The sequence below is a fragment of the Mangifera indica genome, chromosome 8 (assembly GCF_011075055.1).
Source record: "Mangifera indica cultivar Alphonso chromosome 8, CATAS_Mindica_2.1, whole genome shotgun sequence".
NCBI lineage: Eukaryota > Viridiplantae > Streptophyta > Magnoliopsida > Sapindales > Anacardiaceae > Mangifera > Mangifera indica.
In genome coordinates, this window is record NC_058144.1 from 4699032 (window position 1) to 4722592 (window position 23561).

Consider the following 23561-nt stretch of genomic DNA (forward strand, 5'->3'; position numbering starts at 1 on the left):
AATATTTTTTTCAAAGAGAAAGTATAACTTTAAGTGAAAATTGTTTTTATACGGGTAGAAAAATGTTATTTTAGCGATAGAAAAATATTTGCCTTTTAAAAAAGTCTAACATATAAAAAAAGGTCGAGTAAAGAAAGAGGTTTATCTAGTAAAAGCCAAGAGACAGCGACATGTAGTAGCTGAGTTGAGGGAGGCTCGTGAAAGCAAAGCGGAGAATTGGAAAACGGAGAGCTCCTTCGTCAGTTGTGAAGTTCTGTTCAATAGCTTTTAATGAAGGGCAAGTCAAATGAAACAGGAAACAGACAGGAAGAAACCCGGTACCGGCATCAAGACTGGGTATAAATCTGACTACGAACGAGTTCAAACAAGTGAACTTTTCCTCCCTTTAAAATTTTCACATTTAATACTATTTTATCTCTCTTTACTTTCCTTCGTTCTTTCTTCTCACATGAAAACGCGTTTTGACCAGTGACTTTTCGATTCAAAGTCTAGACCACCATTTTAACAAGCAGGGTGGAAGATACACGAGTCACAGCCCAGACTTTTATTGCTTCATTACCCGTATCTAGTCATTTCTTCCATAAATACATTCGTATTTCTAACTCACGTAATTACAAGCCCCTTTTTTTCATCTTCGAAACTCCTGTTTCCGTTTCTTTTTTAATTTTCTTGGCTTGAAAATCTAAATTTGTTGTTTTTTTATTTGTTTTTCCATAGGTTTCTGTGAGAAAAAAGTTGTGTTTATTATTCAGTTTCTGGGTGCCTTTTTTTCATGTAGGATTTTCACAGAATCCAAACAAGGAGCATCCTTTGCTATGTTGTTTAAGGTTTTCTCAGTTCTTTTTCTTCTCTTAATATTTTGTGGAGCATTTGATGCTATCGTCAGAGCCCACGACCATTACAAGAATGAGAATTGTAATATCTCCTCTATCGCCGGCATAAAATTGCCCGAGCACATGAGCTTCAATGCCGTTTCTTCTTTCACAGATTCCGATTGCAGCTTCTCAAATTCGAAGACTTTGAAAGAAGAAAAAGATGGTGATGTTTTTGGAGAAGATGATCAAGACGACCTGTTATCAATGAAACCGAGTACAGGAAAGGTGAAGCTTCATTTAAAGCGCCGGTCAACGGATCCGGAATCCGAGCCAAAACAATCTGTGGTTGAGTACACAGCAAGGGACTTGACCAGAATTCAGACACTTCATACGAGGATCATTGAGAAGAAGAACCGAAACACCATTTCACGGCTAAAGAAAGATAGTGAGAAGTCAATGAAGAAAATAAAGCCGGTGGTTGGACCGGCATCTTCGCCAGAATCTTACGCAAGTGGGATCTCTGGGCAGCTGGTGGCAACTTTGGAATCTGGGGTGAGTCTTGGTTCGGGAGAGTACTTTATGGATGTGTTTGTTGGTACACCTCCAAAACACTTTTCTTTGATTCTTGATACTGGTAGTGACCTTAATTGGATTCAATGTGTGCCTTGCTATGATTGTTTTGAGCAAAATGGGCCTTATTATGATCCTAAAGATTCATCTTCTTATAGGAACATAAGTTGCCATGATCCTAGGTGCCATTTGGTTTCATCCCCTGATCCTCCTCAGCCTTGTCAAGCTGAGAATCAAACTTGCCCTTATTTTTATTGGTATGGAGATAAATCTAATACTACTGGTGATTTTGCATTGGAAACATTTACAGTTAATCTCACAACGCCTACAGGGAAGTCACAATTTAGGCAGGTGGAGAATGTGATGTTTGGGTGTGGTCATTGGAATAGAGGTCTATTTCATGGGGCTGCAGGGCTTTTAGGTCTAGGGAGAGGTCCTCTTTCCTTTTCCTCTCAGCTTCAATCTCTATATGGTCACTCCTTTTCGTATTGTCTTGTGGATAGAAATAGTGACACCAATGTTAGCAGCAAGTTGATATTAGGTGAGGACTCAGACCTCTTGAATCACCCCAATTTGAATTTCACCACATTGGTTGCTGGAAAAGAAAATCCGGTTGACACATTTTATTATGTTCAAATTAAAACAATCATGGTTGGTGGGGAGGTGTTAAATATACCAGAAAAGACATGGCATTTGTCATCGGATGGTGCTGGTGGTACAATCATTGATTCGGGTACTACTCTAAGTTATTTTGCTCAACCAGCTTATGATATAATCAAGGATGCATTTATGAAGAAGGTGAAAGTGTATCCTTTAGTCACAGATTTTCCAGTTTTAGAGCCTTGTTACAATGTGACTGGAGTTGAGAAAATGGAGCTTCCCGAATTTGGGATTATATTTGCTGATGGTGGTGTGTGGAACTTCCCGGTTGAGAACTACTTCATCAAGCTTGACCCGGAGGATGTAATTTGCTTAGCCATTTTGGGGACTCCTCAATCAGCTCTCTCAATAATAGGGAACTATCAGCAGCAGAATTTCCATATCTTGTATGATACAAAGAAATCTAGACTGGGGTATGCGCAGATGAGGTGTGCTGACGTTTAACATCTAGCTGAAAATTGATGGGGCAGAAGATTAACTGTAAACATGGTGTTTGAGGAGGAACATTTTTTTTTTTTTAATTTTCCATTCAAAAGAGTGGTATTATTATTATACAACAATTTACTTGATTGTTTTTTTTTTTTTTTCTGGTTCAAATGTTTCCATATATATATATATATATATGCAGTAACTGGGTGGTATCCTATTTATGAACAATAGATCATCGCATTTTAGACATTCTTATGGCTTTTTGATAGTTTCCTACTGAAAATCGTTGTATGGCAGTTCATTGAGCACATCAATGGAAACCTCAGAATTAAACCTGATGATTGCAAGAGCTGTAATCAATATAAATCATCTTCTGCTTATTCCAAGGCCCTACTAGTCTGTTTCTGATGTATTATTATCATAACAAGGACTGGTATTTTGGCTGGTTCTCTGATGCTTGCGTGTTAAATGGTAAAGAAAGATAAAAACAGGACTTGGTCAAGTGTTAGGTGCATCACCAGATTTGTATATTTAAGTAGCGAGTCAACTGTTAGGTGCAAATCCTTATTTCTTTTCTATTTATATTACATTATCTTCTTTCATTTCCTCCTTTTTAAGATTTTTGCCGTTAGAGGAATGCTCAGTCATTGATTTAAGATTGCATTCAACCTAACATGGATTCAACTTTCCCTATCTTAGCTTATCAAGCAAAATCTTTCCGGGATTGATCATTAAATTTTTTGGTTTGGTTTGATTTGATCTGATGATGCAGACAAATTAAGAATAAAAATAATTCTGCTAGTTATAATGGTTTGATGAAGCACACCCACTTGAACATGAATTAGTTTTGATAGAAAAACTGTACACAACTTAACATGGTGAAGTCATCTAGGCTTGATCAATTTCAGTGATGAAGAGCTAAAACGAGTCATAAGACACATTTAACATGTGATTAAGTCATTCTAGTCCCCATAAAATCAACAGTAACTAGGTAGTCAAAGCAAGGTGGCATGAGAGATTTTCCATATGAAAAAAGCTGCCACTTTTGTTGAATAAAGAAGAAAACATGACTTTTCGGGCTTAATTGATACGTGTTTTGGGGTTGAAGATTACAAATTTGTTGCAGCAACCCGATCGTGGTGTAAGTCATTCGTGTTTGGGGTTTAGATTTGAAATCGGTGCACAAAATCTTAACTTTTACGACGTAATCAATAAACATTAAAAAATAATAATAATAATAAAATATTAGTGATGGGTCCAATAAGACACGGTTATTCGTTTGGGTCTGACTGACTTGTGAAGACGCTGCCTTTCAGATAAAACTGAGATTAACTAACACGGATAGGGTTAGGGCTTGTGCATCGTCTAGCCGATGTAAAGACAGGTTAAACTATGCACAAATCTGTATAATATTATATAAATTTGTGTGACATCATTTAATTATTTTAGTTAGATTTTTAATGATTTTCACATTAAAAAATCACTAAAAAGGGGATTGATGGAAAAACCGCCAAACAATCTTTTCAAATTAATCGTCAAAACGTAGTTATTTAAAATAAATATAATTTTTTAAATTTTAAGTTTAAAAAATTATTAATTTTTTAAATAAAGAGAGAGATGAGATAAAATTTTAAATTTTTTAAATTTTTTTGTTAAATAATAATTTTACTCTAACAAAAAATTTTTAATAAAATAATAAACATTTAAATTTTTTAAATTGTACAACCAAAAATATGAAAATACACCAAACTTTGGGTGGAGATTAGTCTTTTGGCTTTTAAGTGTTTTATCAAGAAGTCTGAGATTGTATCAGAAATGAGCTAAAAATTATTAGTTACACCGAGTAATCCATGGAAAAAATCATTGAACAAGCCACTTCCTACCCAATAATAATTTATTTACCTGCTATGATCCATAAAAGGAATTGCAATTAACTTTACCAGTGACATAAAGTTAAAACGGTAATCTCGCATCCCACTATCGAAAAGTCTCATTTATTTATTAATTATTGGAACTTATTTTGGAGTTGACAGAGAACTACCAACTTTATTCTTGCAAGAAAACAGACAGTAAAAGCAACTAATATTGGTTAATTCTGTGAGTTAAAAAACATTTTCACTCCCATTTTTTGGACAGTGAAAGTCGATACACAATTCCCAACAGCTTCAACTAAGCAAACACCGTTTCTGAAAGAAAAGCCTTCTACCTTTACACTCATTCAGCAACATGATCTCCAAGAATATGCATACAACACGACACACAAACTTATAAAATAAAAAAAGAGAGAGACAAATAATAATAACAAACAGAACTAAGAAACTCCTTGGAAAGACAATCTATCTCTTAGAGTATCGAAAATTGATGAAGCTGCTGCATTTTGCGCAAATGTCAATTTCAGTCGACCCAGCAATTCACCATCTTTTGCCTGTGAAGCAGCATCTGCAGCTTCCTTGGCCATACCAATACGGGCATAAGCCTGTTCAAAATCAAAGACATGCATGAACAACTGCAATGGTGCATGAGCATAACGTCTGAAAGAGCTGAATTTCACATTGTTTCCAAAGAGAGCAAGATTTACACCAATATTCCACATTTGGCCAGCAGAGGAAACAAGAGAAACATCAAATCTCAAGCTATTATTCCAATTTCCAACCAAAAAATTGAGCTTACATAAGTTCTACTCATCTACTCTAGGTGTCTGATGAGATATATGTAGCCATAGAATCACACCAGAACCAAATAGTGAAATGTAAGCAAGCAGCAGATTATTCAGAAAAATAGGATTGTATATCTTACCTCAGCCCTTTCTCGTGGATCCACTAGTTTCGGGATGTATTTTAGAGCTTCACTTTTTTCGTCTGCATCTATACATGCTTCGACAAATGGCCTATAACCTATTTGTTGGCAAACACAAACAAGTATATATTTTCATGCCAACCACAGTATGACGAGAATATATAAAACATTTCAAAGGCTCTTGGATAAGTGTCCTCCCCCCCCCCCCCCCCCCCCCCCACCAAAAAAAAAAAGAAAGAAACAACATTTTGGTATGGTACATGCTATTTGGTATAAGTAGCAGCTATCCACTTGCAGATGAAATTTCTTTTTCCCCCAGAAATTAAACAAGGTGCAGAAAAGTTTACCAATTGGTGGTCGCTTCTCCTTTGAGAACTTTTCTAGGGCATCCCAATCTCTAACTGTAGCCAAAGCAAAAACTTTAAGCCAATACCACCTCTTCTCAGACACCTGAGACAAGTGGAAAAATAAAAGAATCAGGATGCAAACTAATTAAGTGAGAGCAATTATAATCCTATACACACTCATAAAAAGAATGCTTTGTCTCATGTGGCCTATGCAGATAAGCTTCTACAAGGAGGCACAAAAGCAACCTCTTTTCTGGCAAGGAAGCTCAAAGGAAACTCTACAGACCTTGAATTCTGTTTTCACTTTCATTGCAGCTCGATGATTGCCCAGAACAATACATGTGCGAATAGTGTCACTAATACTTGAATCCACAAAAATCGCTTGCTTGGTAGACACTTCTAACTCATGTTGGATTCTGCCAAAAGAGATAGGAATCATGCAAAAATACAATAAGATGAACTGGATAGAGACTTGATGCAGACAAATGGCACCATAACCAACACATCTCACCTCAACAATTTTGCATGTTCTTCAGCTGCTTTTGACTCAAAGATGTGATCCTTGGTTTCTGCAAAAAGACTATGGGATTTTTCAATAAGCTTGATGCGTGGACCATGAAGGGGTGATCCTTTACTAGCCATAGGATTTTTTCCTAATTCCCATGACTCTTTCCAAAGAAGAAAAGCCACCTCCTACAAAAACATATAAAGTTCTTATTAAAACAAATCTAACAAAACAGAAGGCAATAGCAGAAAACAATAACGCAGTCAGCAAAATATTAGATATACTCAAGTTTGAAAAAATAAAATTAACACAGAAACATGCAAAAAATGCAAATTTCATTCGTTTTGTTGAACATCACACCTACACACAAAAGATTCATTTATAGTACCAAACACTTTCACAATTCTTGTTGAATTCTCTGCTCTCACCAGAACATGATGTCAAAGTTGGAAGAAGAAATGTCAAACAATTTAAACCAACCTGTAGTTGTCCAGTTGACAGGAAGAAGTCCTTCAGGAATTCATGCTTATAACACCTGAATTGAAATGTAAAATGAGTGCCAATGGAGAAATGAAGTGAGAAAGACTGATTGAGGTTCATCTTGCTGATAACTGATGGATGTGCATTTAATTATTAATGATGCTTGTAAATTGAGTGATTTAAAGAAGATTATAAACAAAGGAAATTATATTTTAAATTTGATCAATACAGCATGTGTCTTACCGTGCATAAGTTATAAATAAATCACATGCCAGGGGTCTGGCTTGAATCATTCCAAAAAACTCAAGTGCAGGCCTCTGCAGCAAGGGAAAAATGCATTTAAACATCCTTTTATTTTGTAAAATACACACACACACACACACTTATACATCATATTTCAGCTTCTTGTATATCATTCACATATTTAATTTTCATTGTGCACTAAATTGTCAACGATTAAGGAGAAAAATTTGAGGTAAAATTACCTTTTGCCAAATATGAAATAAAACAAGATAGACAAGATCAGAATCACCACTTTCAGTTGCCTTCACCAAAGCTGTATCTTCCTCCCCTATGCTTAACAAGAGAGGAACCTGAAGAAGGGAGAAGATGTGATAACTGATCTCTATATTCATGTCAATAGAATCATCTTCAGAAGTTTTACAACCATAGTTAATAAAAAATAAAATATGATAGCATATAAATAACCTTTAGCCACAGAAGATTTTCAGAAATGGGGAAAAAATTAACTATTGAATTTTAACCTGTTTAGAGGAACGAGGTTCATGTTCAACAAGCATAGCAGCTAACTTGCGGCGACCACTCTTATCCGCATGAGCAGCAACTGCTGCATAAGATATGCCTTTACATAATCTGAGCTGAAACTCAAAAATACACTCTTTTCAAATGTTTGCATTTCCACAAGTATGAGCAAATAATCCATATTTTTAGGGCTAATCTAAAGAATAATGAAAATGGAAACATTCACCTTATCAAGTAAGATTTCCAGGAGAGTGGCATCAGGGATGGCTAATGAAGCTGTTATCTTTGAACATGCCCAGTGCATTATCACCACCTCCTAAAATAGGCAAAAATAATTATATAATTACTTCCCAAAATTTGAGGTTCTTAATAAATTGGGGTGGACAGCAATATCTGAACACATAACAATTTAAATTCATTTTTGCAAACAAATATATGATAGAAAGGTTTATGATAAAACAAAAAGGAAACAAGAACCCAAAATTTTTTTTTAAAAAAAAAAAAACATTGCTAGTTCAAGAAGACTAGGCAATGGTTTCATCAAAAACCTGCTAAGACTACATCAATTGCTCACCAACTATTCCACTTAGATACCAGGAGAGCATGGCAACACAATAAGAACACGAAAGAAAATGAGCCTACACAAAAAAATCATGCATATGATAAACTTACACTTACTTGATTCATTCCCAGGTACTCTGATATTCGTAATGCAAGCAGATGGTGATGTGCATTAATTAAACGACCAATCAGGACAGAGGCTGTCAGTAACTGAGGAAACAAGTTTATTCAATACAAATTTTAAGAAAATAATGAGCAAATCAGAATCAATGCTGGAAACTTTATATTGGCAAGATTAAGGACCTTATACTGCTGAATACTAAGAGGGATGCCAATCTCAGGGTCACGCACAGCATTCAACACCCGCAAAATTTTACACATCTCTTGGATATGATCACGTTGAAAATTGCTGTTAAAGCCAACAGGATATCATTAGCAAGAGCCAAAATCAGGAATTTTTTTTTGTAAATTGGTTTTTTCTTTTTAATTCTGAAAGCATCAATACTGCAAATCATTGATTTAGAAGGCAACACAGTAACTATTATGTAAGGGTTCATAGATATAAACTGCTAAATAGCTATAAGATACACATGAGGGGAATTACAACAGAGTAATATAATTCAATCAAATGAATTGATCATACGTACGAAAAACAATAATTTTTATTTTTCTAAATTGATTACATGCAAGATATAATTCATATTTAACATATGCCTGAAAAATAAAGATTTCTAACGGCATTAAACGCTAAGTACAGCTTCTAAACTAACTAACCTGCAAAAGGCTTGGCCATAGCTTGCAGCTCTCAACAGTGTCCTTTGACGACTAGTATCAAACTCATGTCCAGCAGCATCTATACATGCTTCAACAGCTTCAGGCAGGGAAGAACGTATCAATCTCAAATTTTCATCTGCCTGGCAAACAACAATAACTTCATTTTCCTTCTGAGAAATTACAGGATATGGATAATGCATTAACTCTCAGGCAAGAAAATTTTTTTTTCTTGTCTATGGAGCCAATAGTCAAGTCTCTTTTCTTGTTTGCTTCTTTTCCTTCTTTTTTTTTTTTTGGTGTGTGTGGGTATGTAGTAGTAGGGAAAACTATAAAAAAAAAATGGAAATTAAATAAGGACCACAACTATGGAATCAAATTAACATACTAACATTTCTTTTTGCATGAGAAGAAGAATAATGACACATGATATGTAATCCACAACAAATTAACAAGCAAGTTATAAATGCGGTTGGCTTAATTTGCGACATTGTACAGCCACAGAGAACCCAAGGCTACTTCAATGACTGATAAATTAATTAGAAATCATTATTTGTAAATGTATATGAGAACCATTTATTCATAACTGATTGCATATATTTACCATTAATAGAAAATATGAATTTTCAAAACATGTTCTTGCAATGATGAAATTGCCCATGATAAGATAAAAGAAAACAGAACACTATTTGTTTAGTAGGTTACTTTGGCACTCCGCCGGTCAAAATGATCCAAGGCGTCATATAGCAAAGCTGCAGGTGATGTGCTTCCAATTGTAAAGATATATTCAGTAGATGTAGGAACACGTTGTAGAAACTCCATACTTGTGTTTGATAATATTCTCACTCCATCACACTCTGGGATGAGAACTACCGGCTCATCATAGAAATAGCGAACAGGCTCTGCTTGAGGAGCAACCATCAGTAGCATATCATCCCAATAAAGAAGTATACTGTCCATTCCACACCAAGCTAGCTGCTCCGGAGGAAGGGCTGTCTGAATTGATCAAAGTTCAGATACCAATTTCTAATAAGCCACTGCTACAAAAGAAAAGAGAACAAAAAGGCATTTGTCTGTAACATGACCACATTAAGAATTGACTGGCACATTTGATTCAGAATCCAGAACATTTTCCAAACCTATGATAATTGAACAACTTTCAGCATTAATCTTGCTATAATCCTTTTTTTAGCTCAGAAATCACCCTAACTAGCTTAGTGAACTCAGGTTCAAATTCAATATTGAGACCGTCTACAATTGATTGAAACTTTAGAAGTTTCTAGTCCCATTTAAACTTGCATTTGCTTAAGAAATTTTATATAACTTATTTTCATAAACAAAGAATTGTATCTAAAGTGCAAATTACAAGTATAAAACCAACCTCACAAGACTGGTCAATTACAGGAGAACTGAAGTCCATGTTGTTAACAACAAGGCGGCCATCATGTGTAAAACAAGCAACATAATTCCCATTAGGAGAAACGCCCATCTTCTGTACCAACGTTTCATCAACTTTCTGCACCCCATCTTCATCCAACATCAATATTCCACTATCAACCCCAATCAACACCTCCACGTTCCCCGTCATCGTGTACTTCGGCTCAATGACCGCCATACAATGGGGTAGCTCCTCTATCTCCGGCCTGGCCAGTTCACAAACTTTCATTGTCTTGAAATCGGGAATACAGAAATACCTATTCGCCTCAGTCACGCACACAACGCCGTTGCCCCAAAACACGCATTCCACCACGTTTTCTTCGAAGCATTCTTTTCCCATCGACGCGTTGGGCTCCATCAGCTCTGCGTGGATGTTGTAACGATAAATGGTTCCGTCTTGAACGATGCAAATTAAGGTTTGATCTTCGGACCACGACATGCCGATCAAACGTCCGCCGGGGTGTTTCCATACTGTTTCGGAGATGAGAAGGCCGGCAGAGTTGAAAATGCGGAGTTTGCGAAGGGCGGACTCGGCGTAGAGCTGGACAATCTTGGAATCGTCACGGATCACCGCGATTGGACCACCGAACGGAGCGCAGGCGACTTTGTTGCGACTTAAGTCGATGTGCTTCCATCTCATTTGACAGAGCTCTGGTTTTCGGTAGTATCGGTTGTAGACAAGCTGCCATTCTGCGGCCACCGATACGTTGGCCATCTTGATTTCAAAATTCTGATATCGTGCTTTAATTTGGGGAAAAATTAAGATGTCTGATAATAATCAGGGGTGAATTAAGTCTGGCATCGCAATGGAGCTGCAATTTGCAATTATTGTCGGGGTGGAGAAGGGGACTAGCCCGATGAGTGAGAAGTTTCTCGGGCTGATCTTACTTGAAGGCTTCGGGCTTCCTTTTTATTGGACTGGGCTGACACTATTGCTTAGGAGTTGGGTATTGGGTCATAGGTTGGCTTAAAACATAAGAAAGAGAGAATTGCGGGCCGGGCCTGGCCGGGCGGGTCAATCCAAACAACAATATTCAAGATATTAAAATTCAGATGATTAATTAAAATAATCACTTTTTAAAGGTTTATAAAAGATAATTACACTCCTACTTTTATATCCATGATACAATTACATTCAAATTTGAAGAAATTATCTTTATACATAAATTGAATTTTCAATCATTTTTTTCATTCAAAATTTTAGCGCAACTTATCCGATTCTGTTTGAGACCAAAATTTGATCAAGCCCAGCAAATCAACATTTTGTTTTGAAGATAAATAAGAAATAAAGTTATATGTGATAGTTTATACGATACATTATACAAATTTTATAATAAATGTTTGTGTTAATGCAATTATTTAAGGTTTTAATATTTTAGAAAGAACTATAGTTTTATGTTATAAGATGAATTTGACAGATTTCATTGTTGTTTTGATGATTTAGCCTTGAATGCGTAGGAAATTCAAGAGAATATAGATATATTTACATGGGGTTGAATGCCATTTTTAGGTGAACTAGGCATTACAGAAAATTACTCGTAAAAGTAAACAAATTCAAACGAATATTCAAAAAATGATACAAAATATCGATTAAAAAAAAAAAGTTGATCCGAGACTTTGAGCTAAGCAGTATAGACTGCATGTATAAGAAAATTACTTAACCCGTCTTATTAAAAATGTTTAAAATTACCCCCATTATGCAGGGTAATAATATTACCAAACCCTTCACTAATCATAGTTTAAATTTATTAAGAATCTCATAAAATTGGAAAGATATGATGTTCTACCATATTTCACAAAGCCCTTCAAGTTTTGGGTCAATGGAACACCTCCTCAACTCACATTCCGACAATAAAATTTCAGCTGAATGGATTCCCAGCAATTAACGCCAAAAAAAGTGCAAAGAGGATAAGCAGCAACGACCTAACACTGTCCTTCAACCGATTTCTTTTAAGATTATGCCCCACTGGGGTGCCTTTTTTATTCAAACCAGCCTGATTGCATGCAATGCAATTTAATTATAAATAAAATTATGCACATAAATAATAAAAATAAATTTATACATATATAATAATATATTACTATATAATTATATGATTTTAAATTAGAAATAAAATAATATTTAATTATATAAAAATATATCATTATTTATATAAAACTTTATATTTTTTATTTTTATATATATAATAGTGCTCTTTAATTATTAAATTAGGATTCAAATTTAATAATTCATAACAAACTAATGATACTATCTTATGCTTAGTTGAATTTGCTAATGAAATTCCTCCCAATAATAATAAGCAATGATGATTTTTTTTTTTATATATATATAAAAAAATAAATATGTATCAAATAAAATTAATGCCAACAGACTTATCCCCACCCAAGGTTTGTTGATAACCCAAATTAATTGTTGGTAAGTATTAAAAATCTAAACTTCTATCTATAAATTATTAAAATTGATAGAATCAATTAATTATAAGAATAAAATTATCTTTTAATCATAATATATTAAAATAAATAGAACTTTATCTTGTTGGTTTAGAAAATTAATAATTTTTTCTTAAGATTAAATTTTAAAATCTTATATTTTCCCCCCTATGATTTCATTTTCAATCCATCTTTTTTTACGGCCAGAATTTGATCGTGACTTTTCTTTTTTTACTATTGATGATCTCTGAAAGCCCATCTTCTCTGGTTCGACATCTTCATTAGGCCGGAGAAGACGTAGACGAATTCGACCAAAAGAGATGCTCTTCATTTGCATCTTCTCTTTTGGTTGGATTCATCTGTGTCTTCTTTGGCCTGAAAACCCATCTTCTTCAGATCTTCGTTGATCTTCACTTGAAAATTTCCAAGTCTATTATTTTAGAGAAAAAAACTGTTAGACCAAAGAAGATGGGTCTCCAACAAATACGCTGGACTGACAGAAGTTGATTGGAGGAAAGATTGCATCGACAGTAGAGATGTCATGCTGGATTCCAACCATCGAAGAATATAGTTTGAAAATCAAACCCTAAAGAGAAAAAATATAAATTTTCAAAGTTCACTCATGATAAAAATTGTTAGTTTTTTAAATTAATAAAAAAAAATATGATAAAGTTTTATTATTTTTAATATATGATAGTTAAAAGATGATTTTATCTATAAAATTATTTAATTTTATCAATTTTAATAATCTATTAATAGAAGTTTGAATTTTCAATACTCAACGGATATGGGTTTAACTTTTCAAGAAACCCTGGGCGGTAATAAGTCTTCTGGACTAGAATTAATTTCATAAATAAACCAAAGGCCTCTCACATCAATACATATATCAATTGGCTCACACCTATTCAATTTATTTGATTTGATTTGATTTTTCAGATGTGGAGACATAACAATATGATGCGTCTGTCAAATTGCTTTAATATAATAATATGAAAATATTGTCATATTATAATATGATGTAAATTTAGTCCCTATCGATAATGTAGTCAAATATGTTATAATATGGTTGACAATGAAGACCCACATATATGAGAGAAAAAAAAAAATCAAAGTAATCAAGTGCTTAATGCAATTTTTCTCACGATAATTAAAGGCCTCATCTCATAGGGACAAATATTATTTCAATCAAGGCCTTGGGGGTTTTGAGAAATGAAGGTAGTTAGTTAGAAGGTTAAATCAAGCAAGTCATTTTCCCAGCCATAGCCATAGCCATAGCCATAGCTTCAAACACAATTAGGCAAAGGTTCTTTAGCTTTAAAAACCCATTGGCTGGCCAATTTGATTTTGTTTGTCTTTACATTTTTCAACCAAAAATGAGCTCACCTTCATGATTGAATCGCCATGTGACATGTTAACGACAAATATAATTAGACTTTGGTAGTATTATTGGGTCACGGTTCTTATGGACCCATTAAGGACCTTGATTTTTGTGATTAACTTGTAATTAATTACGGCAACTTGGTGTTATTATTATCGTCAGCATGATCAATCAACCGAATAATAATTTCTTTCGACTTAGGTTAGGGGATGGGGATTATTTTCTTTTCTTATCCTTGCTTTGCTTTGCGTGAACTGTGCTTCATGATTTCTCTCTTTTAAAATACTTGAATTTTACTAGCTTGCTTGTTTGTTTGTGATACCTATTTATTTACCTAGTAGGGAAATCATAATATTAAATTAAATAATAATTAACTCTTTAACTCTAAGTAGTATGATGTCGCTCTTATAGCTATTTACAGCAAGTTCATATATAATTGTTCAATAATAAATAAATTTTCTCTAACTTTTTGGAGTTTCGTTTTTGATGTTGTATCCCATAATTATTTCTCAATCACATCTATTTTTTACTATTTTTTAATCATGTTTTACTTATATATTTTTTAGGCCGAAATACTTATTTTTATTCAAAGTATAAAGTTTTATTCTTTAACTTTTAAAAATTCAAATACGAGCTAAAATTTATTAAAATTTTTAATCAGAGTCAATGATAAAATAGTTATTTAATAATAATATTTTAAAAATAAAAATTTATGTTATTTTACCTCCTTAATTTAGAAAACTAACAATTCTCTCTCTCCCCTCCATCTCTCAAATTAAGTTTTAAAAAGTGACATAACAGATTTTAGCTCATAGTGGATGTTCGGGCTTTTGAAAGTTGAAGTGTGAGACTTTAGAATTTCACTATATCTTGGATGAGAATAAATCGTTTGACTTATTTTTTATACACAATTTATGTATTCAAATTATATAATAAAATAAATGTATATATAAAAGTGAAAATAATTTTTTATTAATATTAAAATAATAAAACTATCATTTTATCAATTATTTTATAAATTCATTAATAACATCACCCTTTACCAATAATTTTAAAACCGGTCTGCTGATTGAATCAATTATTTCATTGGTTCATGATTTGATCAATTTAATCAAAAATTGATTGGTTTAATTTATTATCAAATTATAATAAATAGTTTTTGCTTAAAAATTTATAAAAAATAAAATTAATCAAGATACCCACACCTATGAATTTAGAACATATCATTTTTAAAGAGTAATAATTATTCATTTGATTTCAATGAAACAATTAAAATAAAAAAATCTCAATCTCATAGTACAGAAAAAAAAATATAATTCTGTAAATTATTGTCTATAGAAAATATTTTAATGGATATGAAATACTTTTTTTCTTTTTTCTTTTATTTTTAAACTTATTTTTCTTTACAAACTTTTAGAAATTCATCCATCTAATAAAAAATAATCAAATTATTTAAAAATAATTAAAATTTTAAAAAAATTCTAAATTTTACTCAAACTTGGTTTTGATCGGTTCATTTGGTCAAATTCGATTTTAATTGGATTTGATCGAGTCAATGACTAAACCGTTTTTTCATATTAATTAGATCAGATTTAGAGTTAGTTCTCGATTCAACTAATTAAACTGACCGATCTGATCCGGTTTTAAAATTATTGCCCTTTACCACCATTGACAAACCCAATTGAACACTCAATCAAACAAAAATTTGTTTTAACATTCAATTAAGATTAAAAAAACACGGTTAACAAATCTATTATAATTGAAATCGCACCACTCTGATTATACAGAAACGGTGCAATTCCAATTGAAAGAGTAGTAATAAGTAGAGTTGCATTTATCCATCAATTTTTTGATTAAAGTTGGAAGACAAAAAGTTGTAAAGGAGGTAGAAATGACCAAAGCAAAGAATGAATATTTTTAGTATTTAATTTTAAAATTAAATAAAGTAAATTACTTAATTATTATTCTTATTATAGTGAAAGTTGATTGAAAAAGTTGGATGAAAGTAGCAATTTCTTGCTTTTTGACTTAAAGCATGTGAACATTTATTTGTTTAGGAAATAAAATCGGTGGGAAATAGTTGTTCTACTTTATTTCTCTTCAGAAACTTATCACCTCCATGGCTAGCTAAGCTGGAACAGTGTATTAACTTAGCACTCCTTCAGAGAAGCTTTGTTTTACACTAACTCAATGCTTACGAGATTAATATCGAATAAAGCGGTTCAAAAAACTGTCTGATATATCTATATATATATATCACTGAAAGTAAAATAGCTTGTTAACTAAGATTTTGTAAAACATAAGAACAAACGAGTTCCTCCAAATGATCATCATGAGGTCGTAAGAGCGAAGGACCATATGCAGCTCTTGACAATCACATACAGATTTCCCACTAGAAAAGTTGCATTATAAAGCTAGATAACTTGGCTTCCTCCACCTGTCTTCTTTACAATTCCCAGTTTTTCTATTCTTCAATTTGTGGATTTTAGTCTATGTAGCTGTGAGCATACATATATATACATGAAAACGAAGGCCATAATTTCCTGTGCTAATATTGATGGACATTATATCATGTAACAAGCAGTATCTGATGATGATAATCAAGAAAGTATAAGACAAAGTAAAAAGAGAAAAATTATTACCATGTAGAATGTTTTCATCATCTTTATAACCCAGTAGACCAAAGTGATCACACCTTTTAATGAAGTGATTGAACTTTTTGATTAGAGATGAAAATCTTTCTGGATTACCTTTGGTTGAATATAACAAATGCAGGCGTCATTGCAGTAGCTACTAACGTCAATGCAGCAGTACAGTTCAACATGGCTTGCATTTTGTTTTGATATATGAGAAATGTTGTATTTCGATTTGGTCGGTTCTATTGGATTGTTTCAGCAATGGTATGATAATGGTAGCCAGTAGTGGGAAGCAGAAGATAATGTTTTACCTGTGTAACCTGCCAAAATCCACTTTATATATATACTCTTTAATTATTTTACACCTTTGAAATCTTGGCTGCGAAATTCTCAGTGAACCCCACTTGGTTGAAATTGTAATCGATGCCCATTGCCCACTTCACTTTCCCACTCAAACTTTCTTGCCTCACTGCCTTCTGCATCCATGCAATTCACATTCATGGTAATTTTTTAAGGCATCCCACTTCTCCCCTTCTTTATACATAAATGCGTTATATGTCCTCAAAAACCTGGAAAACTTCAACTTCTCAGTATATTTTTTTCCTCTAAACACTCTGTTAATTGTCATTGCTCTTCAACTTAAAATAATTTGTTGTGGTCGAGAAAACATGCAATGCTGAGCTTGCCTTATGCTTATTCCATTCTTCCATTGTAGCTCAGCTGCATTTTCCTGTCTTTTTTAATTATTAATCCTTCATCAGGGAAGAATTAATAATGGAAGTTCTGCAGAAACTGCTTTCTTTCACTATTTATGCAATTATCATTGTTCTTGTTCTACCATCTGTCGGTTCTCTAGAACAAGCAAATACCACAGCCAATAGTACAATCAACAATGGCTACATTAATCAGGTTTATATCCGGTTTAGATTTTTATTTTTATTAATTCTATTCAAGTATCACAGAGCCAATGAAACTTACTTCTGAAAGTCTTTTTCTTTTCTGTTTTCAACAAGATAATGCTTCCAGATTTTGAGGTTTTTTTTTTATTTTTCATATTATCGATCTTTTGCCAGTGACTCCTAACAAAGATCTTCTTTTTTTCCCTGATGATAACTGCAGTTGAGTCCTAAACTGCTTTTTGAGATTACAGTCCATGGGTTCCTCCTCTGGGCTTCAATGGGACTCCTGATGCCTGTTGGCATACTTATTATCAGAATGTCCAACAGAATCGAATGTGGAAGAAGTCTCCGAATTATTTTCTATGCTCATGCAATTTCCCAGGCAAGCTTTCCCCCTTTTTTTTTTTCTGCTGTTCTTCAACAGCCCAGATCTAGGATAATCAATAAAAGCTTTTTGTATAGTTTATAGTTTCCTTTTTCATTCATTAACATCTCCACATACTCATTGGAAAAATATATAACTAAAGCTTTGAACTTTATTTAATTAGAGGTTGATGCCCAATTCTTTGTATGCTTTAGATTATGAATGTCTAATTAAATAACCCTCAAGTTTGATGAGGGGGCTATTATGAATACTTAAGGGGCAAGAAAGGCTAGTGTTAAAAATTAATAGTTGATTAGCAACTCATATCTTTTTTAATCTCATTATTTTGAAATGAAGCATGAGACAGAATCATGAGTTAGGTAATATCCTATACTAATCACACAACTGTAAATGGAATAGAAATCTTACAAATAACAATAATTTGGCTGATCTAAATCTCATAATGTTATGATGTTCTAAAAAAGTGTAGTCTATGTATATAACTGCAGACGCTTGCAGTACTTCTAGCCACTGCAGGCGCAGTTCTCTCCTTCAGAAATTTCAACAACTCCTTCAGCAATCATCATCAGAAGATAGGAGTAGCGTTATACGGTATCGTATGGTTGCAAGCCTTGATCGGGCTTTTACGCCCGCAAAGGTAAACATCAAGATTCTTCATACCAGGAACAATTCCATTTTAGGCATTGATTTGAGTATGATAATTTCTACTTTGTTCTTTACAGGGGATCAAAAGGAAGAGCTGTATGGTTTTTATCACACTGGTTGCTAGGAACTGTTGTGTCTCTGCTGGGAATACTTAATATGTATACTGGACTGCAAGCCTTCCATGAAAAGACATCTAGAAGCATACGTCTTTGGACTATAATGTTCACAACTCAGATTTCTTTGATTGCTTTTTTCTACCTTTTTCAAGACAAATGGGCATATATGCAAAAGCAAGGAGTGATTTTGGGTAATGAACCATTTAGGCCCACTGATGAAGAGCTTTCAACAAGAGGCAAGCAGAAGGAATCAACCACTGAGGCTTCCGGAAAAGCATATTAATTATTAAATTATTTCAACTAACATGGGATTCTCTTCAAACTTCATATTCTCTTTTACTTTCTACAATTTCATCCCAGAAAGGATCAAAGTCTGGATCACCTGAAGAATGGAACACTGGGAGTAAAATTTTATAAAAATAATGTTACACTTGGTAAGTTTTACCTCAAATTTTTGAAGTGTTGTGTCTCCTATGTCATATTGACATGTACAGGACAAAATGACATAATAGTAGAAAAATTGGGGTAAAACTTACCAAGTGTAACATTCTTGTTTCTATATATGATGAATTATGGATGTTTTGTTGGCTTCTTTCCCCTATTCTTTTGATTGTTTCTTGTAGACCAGCCGATTGTTTGAAAGTCGTTGTAAATCGGATTGTTATTAACACTATATATCAGAATGCCTTTTGTAATGTATGCCTTAGTTTCATTCAATTTTATGTAAAAGAAATGCATATTTACCAACTCCTTCCCAGTTTATAATGTAGCTGACTTCTATTATAACACTAAAGAAATTATCCAAACATTTCTAGCACAATGTTTCCCAGAAATAGAATCTTATTCTTTTCCACTATCTTTCACTAATCTCAACATAGCCAAACACATCTTGTTAATTGCCAAATTAGTTTCTGTTAATCAGATTTGACTTCCAAGTGCCATGAAACAAAGAAGAGAGATTCAAGTGGGAACACAACAGCATGAAATTGTTTCCACTTAAGCATCTAGTGATCACAGAAGACTTACTAATCGTTTAGTGTCAATTTTTGGTATTATTTAAGTTTCAGTGGAAGACTTTGCCTTCAGAGATTTGAATATCGAAGAAACAATCTTGTCAGAGAGGGTTTCAACGCAAAGATTATATTCTCTTTTCTCAGGTCAATATTTTCCACAAACGATTATATCTTGAAGCCTTCAACAACCCACTGGTTCCCTCAATTCCCATTCTAGAATATTGCAGATTTCAGAAATGTTGCTGGCTCTCAGAAAAGTCATGCCAGTTTATTGCAGCGTATCAACATTTAAAAACCATAAATTCTAGAAATGAAATAGATCCTTGAATATATTTTAAGAAGTATATTAATATTGTCTAGTAGATGTTTGTCCCATAAGATGCAAAATTTGGAATGGCTGATAAAAATATACACTGCATTTTACTTTCTACAAAATTATTCCTCTAGAGTAATCACAGAGAATCCAGCGTGTTTCATTAACTACAATAAACTAAGAGAGGTTTAGGATTGAAAATTGATTGTTCTGGTTATGTATGGCAAATATTGGGTGCAAAATCTCAAACTTACTAGCTAAAGCTCAACAGCTTATACGATGTGAGTAAACATTGCTTCTCTATAATAATTAACAAGCATATGTTATGGAAATAGCTGTACATACCCAGTTATTACAGCAATCCCTAATATTATGAAAGGCGGAAGAATAACAAATGCTCCAATAGTGGCAAAGAAAACTGAATCATTCCTCTGAGAAACTTCGTCCAGGTAAGCTTGTCTTCTGATGTTTCTCTTCTGTGAGATGGTCAAGACCTTGGCACTAAATTTTTTCAAGTTTTTACCCAATGGAATACTAAAATCATCATCTCTATCCCCAACTAATTGTGCCAGCTGATCACGTATTGTAAGTTTACGAGAACTATCATCGCTCTCATATCCTATTCAAGAATTCATGCATTGTAAGTTTTGCTCAAGCAAGAAATTCGTCTATATGAGTTATAATGCTCCTACAAAATTTAAATTCCAAGTTTTGTATCTCAAGTCATGAGGCCCCATTTTAAGATTGTTATATCCTTCAAGACATTATTCCAATAATCATTTGACAGTTGTAAAACAACTGCATTACTTGGACATATAATTTGTAAAAGTAGAATACATTCTACTTTTTTCAAAGAGAAAAGACATACCTTCAACCATTGGGCTGGTAGAAGTGAGTTGTTCCAGGAGACCTAGCTGCGCACGTGCAGAAGATAAAGACCCTTGGGGAAAAAAATTAGAAGCACATTAGGATCTGTAATCAATCCCACGCATCCAAAAATTCTATTAAGAATTTAAAGCTTAGTGTTATGCAGTTTCCAACAATATGTCACAATCATCAGCTTCAATGAAAATGTTATAAGCTTACACAATGAATCAAAAGCTCCTAGTAGTGCATGAGATAGAGCAATCGGCACGCTTGGATACCTCAAAATATGAAGCAACAAAACAAGCTTACTCAGAAACTTAAAGCATCCAATCTTATGGAATATTTCTTGTCGATATTAATGTGATACCAAAGGCCGTTATGTTTTTCTTAGATTGCTTTGAAGTATCTCTAAAGCGGACATAACATCTTCAGGGCAAACTAGTTTTTTTCCATCTAACTCACAAGTTTTCTCAGCAAGAAGATTGTAAGGTTCAGCAGAAGTTGTTCCCAGTTCCACATTCAGTGAACTCAGTAAGAGAGGTCCGAGGATTATAGGTAGTACCAAAAAGGAAAAAAAGGTTCAAGAACTAAAGACAGGACAAAGTCAAGGCTGAAACGAATTATTATTATTATTTATGTATAACAATCAGTAATACCCAGCAGGTGTCTGTGTTTAGCTCTGACAGAAACTTGAAATAGCAAATCCTCTGCCACTGACAACCGGGACTGCGTAAACATAACGAATTGATTTCTCACAAATACATCAATCCTCCGAGTCCATTTGATCAAATTATATCACCCATATTCAGAAGCCAAAGATGATTCTACAGGGGTACGCAGATTATAGTAATTCGTTAAAAAAGAGAGAGAGAATTGCCTGCATACCAGATAAAGAAACTGGGGGGTCTTCTTCTGCCTGACCACCTTCAATTCCTTGAGACTGAGCAAAAGTTTTACATGAAGAAAAGTGGTAGAATTTGCAGAGATGCTTGTGTTTTAGCGGAGGAGGAAGAAGATTAGAGGAGGGTTTTGGGTGCAGAGAAGTGGCAATGAAATTGAAGGCCATGGAAACTGTTAAGTGTGTGCATTGGTGGCTAATATTATTAAGATTTTTGTAGGTTTGTGTATGGTTGAGATGCAAGTTTTAAATTTCTGTCACCAAACTAAACAAATACAAACAAAACTTGGGAGAGAAGACCTCCTCCACAAATATTATGAAGTGAAATTGGAAAGGCCAATTTACAAAACCAAAGAAATTTTTCATCTTTGGAATGAAAATATTTTTTTCAAATAAAATAAATATAATAGCCTATCAGAGAATTTTTAAAAAATGGGTATAAATTCTAAACTTTCTAATTGCTCTAGTATCGTAAGAAATCATTCAAACAGATATTAATGGTGGTCTTATCAACGTTTTTAGAACTATCTTGAATATCGATTTAATGAAGAGAATAATTTAATCTAATTAGGGATTAAATCGATTGACTAATGGTTAGGTTGATTAATTATTCAAAAATTATATTTAATTTTTTTATAATTTATTATTAAGTATATAATTTAACTTATTTTACGTTAAAATAAGTTTAGTTTGATTATATATATAAATGCAATAAATAAGGTCTTAGAACCATATTGAATATCGATTTGATGAAGATAATAATTTAATCTAATTAGGGATTAAATCGATTGACTAATGGTTAAGTTGATTAATTATTCAAAAATTATATTTAATTTTTTTATAATTTATTATTAAATATATAATTTAACTTATTTTACGTTAAAATAAGTTTAGTTTGATTTTTATATATATATATATATATATATATATATATATATATATATATATATATAAATACAATAAATAAGGTCTTGGGTTTAAGTTTTCATAATAAATGTTTTAAAAAAATTAATTTTTTACGTTGACAGAGTCAAACCCTGTTTTATATCCAGTCTAACTAGATAATTTTAACGGTTTAAAATGATTTATTTGCAAAAATAGTTTTCAAGTGAATCGAAACCAATTTAGTTAGTGATTAACGATTCATTCAATCAGATCGATCAGTCTGGTCTAATTTTTAAAACCATGGGTATCATTTGAAATTAATTAACATTTTAATTTAAAGAAAGACAAGGAAATAATAGCAATATTATAATTTATAAATTAATAATACATATTACATTTTTATTTGAAAATGCAATGAGATGAAATTTAGTTTTAACTTTTTTAAGGGTGTTAGGATGTGTTATGTAAAATAAGTTTTTTAACTAGGATAATTTAAGAAAAAGATAAAATCAGAATTAAAAATAAATGAGAACATCTTGTTAAAAAAAATTTATATTTTAATTTTTTAAAATTTGTATGGTTATATTATATCTATTTTAATATTTTTTATTTTAGTTAATTGTACTATTTAGATTTCTTTAAAAAAAATAAAATCATAAGATATCTTAATTAAATTTTAGTTGATAAATTAATTATTTTAATCATTAAATGCCCTTTTTTTAATTTGTTTTTTATAATTTATTTTATCATAAAATTGCCTACTAATTCCTATTATAAGCCTCTCTACATTGGGTAAAAGAAACGAAGAATTTCTTGGCCAGTGTGGCGACTTTCGTAACGTTAATATCCAAACCCAGTCTAACAGTACGCAATAACCAAAATACCCTCAGAACACTTTTTCCACTTGGCGAAGAAAATTGTTAATTAATCAGACATGACTTTAAAACGGGGGCAAATTTGGAA

At 32.8% G+C, this 23561-nt stretch overlaps 4 protein-coding genes across 5 annotated transcripts; 2 read left to right on the forward strand and 2 right to left on the reverse strand.

Moving 5' to 3' along the window:
- Nucleotides 1-215: 215 nt before the first annotated feature.
- LOC123222584 (aspartyl protease family protein 2-like) lies at nucleotides 216-2812 on the forward strand. Its single transcript, XM_044645432.1, has one exon. It carries the CDS (start codon nucleotides 816-818, stop codon nucleotides 2487-2489), a length of 1674 nt encoding a protein of 557 aa, XP_044501367.1. The 5' UTR covers nucleotides 216-815; the 3' UTR covers nucleotides 2490-2812.
- Nucleotides 2813-4539: 1727 nt separating this feature from the next.
- Nucleotides 4540-10998, reverse strand: LOC123223876 (protein VACUOLELESS1). 2 transcript variants are annotated; one of them, XM_044647332.1, is made up of 15 exons: nucleotides 10078-10998; nucleotides 9402-9692; nucleotides 8700-8839; nucleotides 8229-8334; nucleotides 8037-8135; nucleotides 7591-7680; nucleotides 7367-7480; nucleotides 7088-7195; nucleotides 6846-6919; nucleotides 6603-6657; nucleotides 6129-6310; nucleotides 5904-6033; nucleotides 5618-5720; nucleotides 5271-5368; nucleotides 4540-4950 (listed from the first exon to the last, which is right to left on the reverse strand). In XM_044647332.1, exons 1-15 carry the CDS (start codon nucleotides 10846-10848, stop codon nucleotides 4786-4788), a joined length of 2526 nt encoding a protein of 841 aa, XP_044503267.1. In that variant the 5' UTR covers nucleotides 10849-10998; the 3' UTR covers nucleotides 4540-4785. The 2 variants fall into 2 exon arrangements, with proteins under 2 accessions (XP_044503267.1, XP_044503268.1); XM_044647333.1 differs by having other exon boundaries at nucleotides 8043-8135; nucleotides 10078-10997.
- A 5954-nt stretch (nucleotides 10999-16952) lies between these two features.
- LOC123223079 (cytochrome b561 domain-containing protein At2g30890-like) lies at nucleotides 16953-19369 on the forward strand. The gene is made up of 4 exons (XM_044646145.1): nucleotides 16953-17486; nucleotides 17697-17858; nucleotides 18350-18498; nucleotides 18584-19369. The coding sequence occupies exons 1-4, from the start codon at nucleotides 17352-17354 to the stop codon at nucleotides 18903-18905; spliced, it is 768 nt and encodes a 255-aa protein (XP_044502080.1). The 5' UTR covers nucleotides 16953-17351; the 3' UTR covers nucleotides 18906-19369.
- Nucleotides 19370-20230: 861 nt separating this feature from the next.
- Nucleotides 20231-22013, reverse strand: LOC123222834. Its single transcript, XM_044645808.1, has 3 exons — nucleotides 21701-22013; nucleotides 20817-20888; nucleotides 20231-20567 (listed from the first exon to the last, which is right to left on the reverse strand). Exons 1-3 carry the CDS (start codon nucleotides 21879-21881, stop codon nucleotides 20272-20274), a joined length of 549 nt encoding a protein of 182 aa, XP_044501743.1. The 5' UTR covers nucleotides 21882-22013; the 3' UTR covers nucleotides 20231-20271.
- Nucleotides 22014-23561: the final 1548 nt, after the last annotated feature.

Excerpts from the sequence above, each read along its gene's own strand:
- LOC123222584 (XM_044645432.1), top strand. The coding sequence starts at position 816 with ATGTTGTTTAAGGTTTTCTCAGTTCTTTTTCTTCTCTTAATATTTTGT.
- LOC123223876 (XM_044647332.1), bottom strand. The coding sequence starts at position 10,848 with ATGGCCAACGTATCGGTGGCCGCAGAATGGCAGCTTGTCTACAACCGA. Across the intron at positions 7,481-7,590 it reads TGGAAATCTTACTTGATAAG|CTCAGATTATGTAAAGGCAT; the intron begins GTGAATGTTTCC and ends TTTGAGTTTCAG. Across the intron at positions 7,196-7,366 it reads AACCTCGTTCCTCTAAACAG|GTTCCTCTCTTGTTAAGCAT; the intron begins GTTAAAATTCAA and ends TCCCTTCTTCAG.
- LOC123223079 (XM_044646145.1), top strand. The coding sequence starts at position 17,352 with ATGGAAGTTCTGCAGAAACTGCTTTCTTTCACTATTTATGCAATTATC. Across the intron at positions 17,487-17,696 it reads ACAATGGCTACATTAATCAG|TTGAGTCCTAAACTGCTTTT; the intron begins GTTTATATCCGG and ends TGATAACTGCAG. Across the intron at positions 17,859-18,349 it reads ATGCTCATGCAATTTCCCAG|ACGCTTGCAGTACTTCTAGC; the intron begins GCAAGCTTTCCC and ends ATATAACTGCAG.
- LOC123222834 (XM_044645808.1), bottom strand. The coding sequence starts at position 21,881 with ATGGCCTTCAATTTCATTGCCACTTCTCTGCACCCAAAACCCTCCTCT. Across the intron at positions 20,889-21,700 it reads CCCCCCAGTTTCTTTATCTG|GGTCTTTATCTTCTGCACGT; the intron begins GTATGCAGGCAA and ends TTTTTCCCCAAG. Across the intron at positions 20,568-20,816 it reads TACCAGCCCAATGGTTGAAG|GATATGAGAGCGATGATAGT; the intron begins GTATGTCTTTTC and ends ATTCTTGAATAG.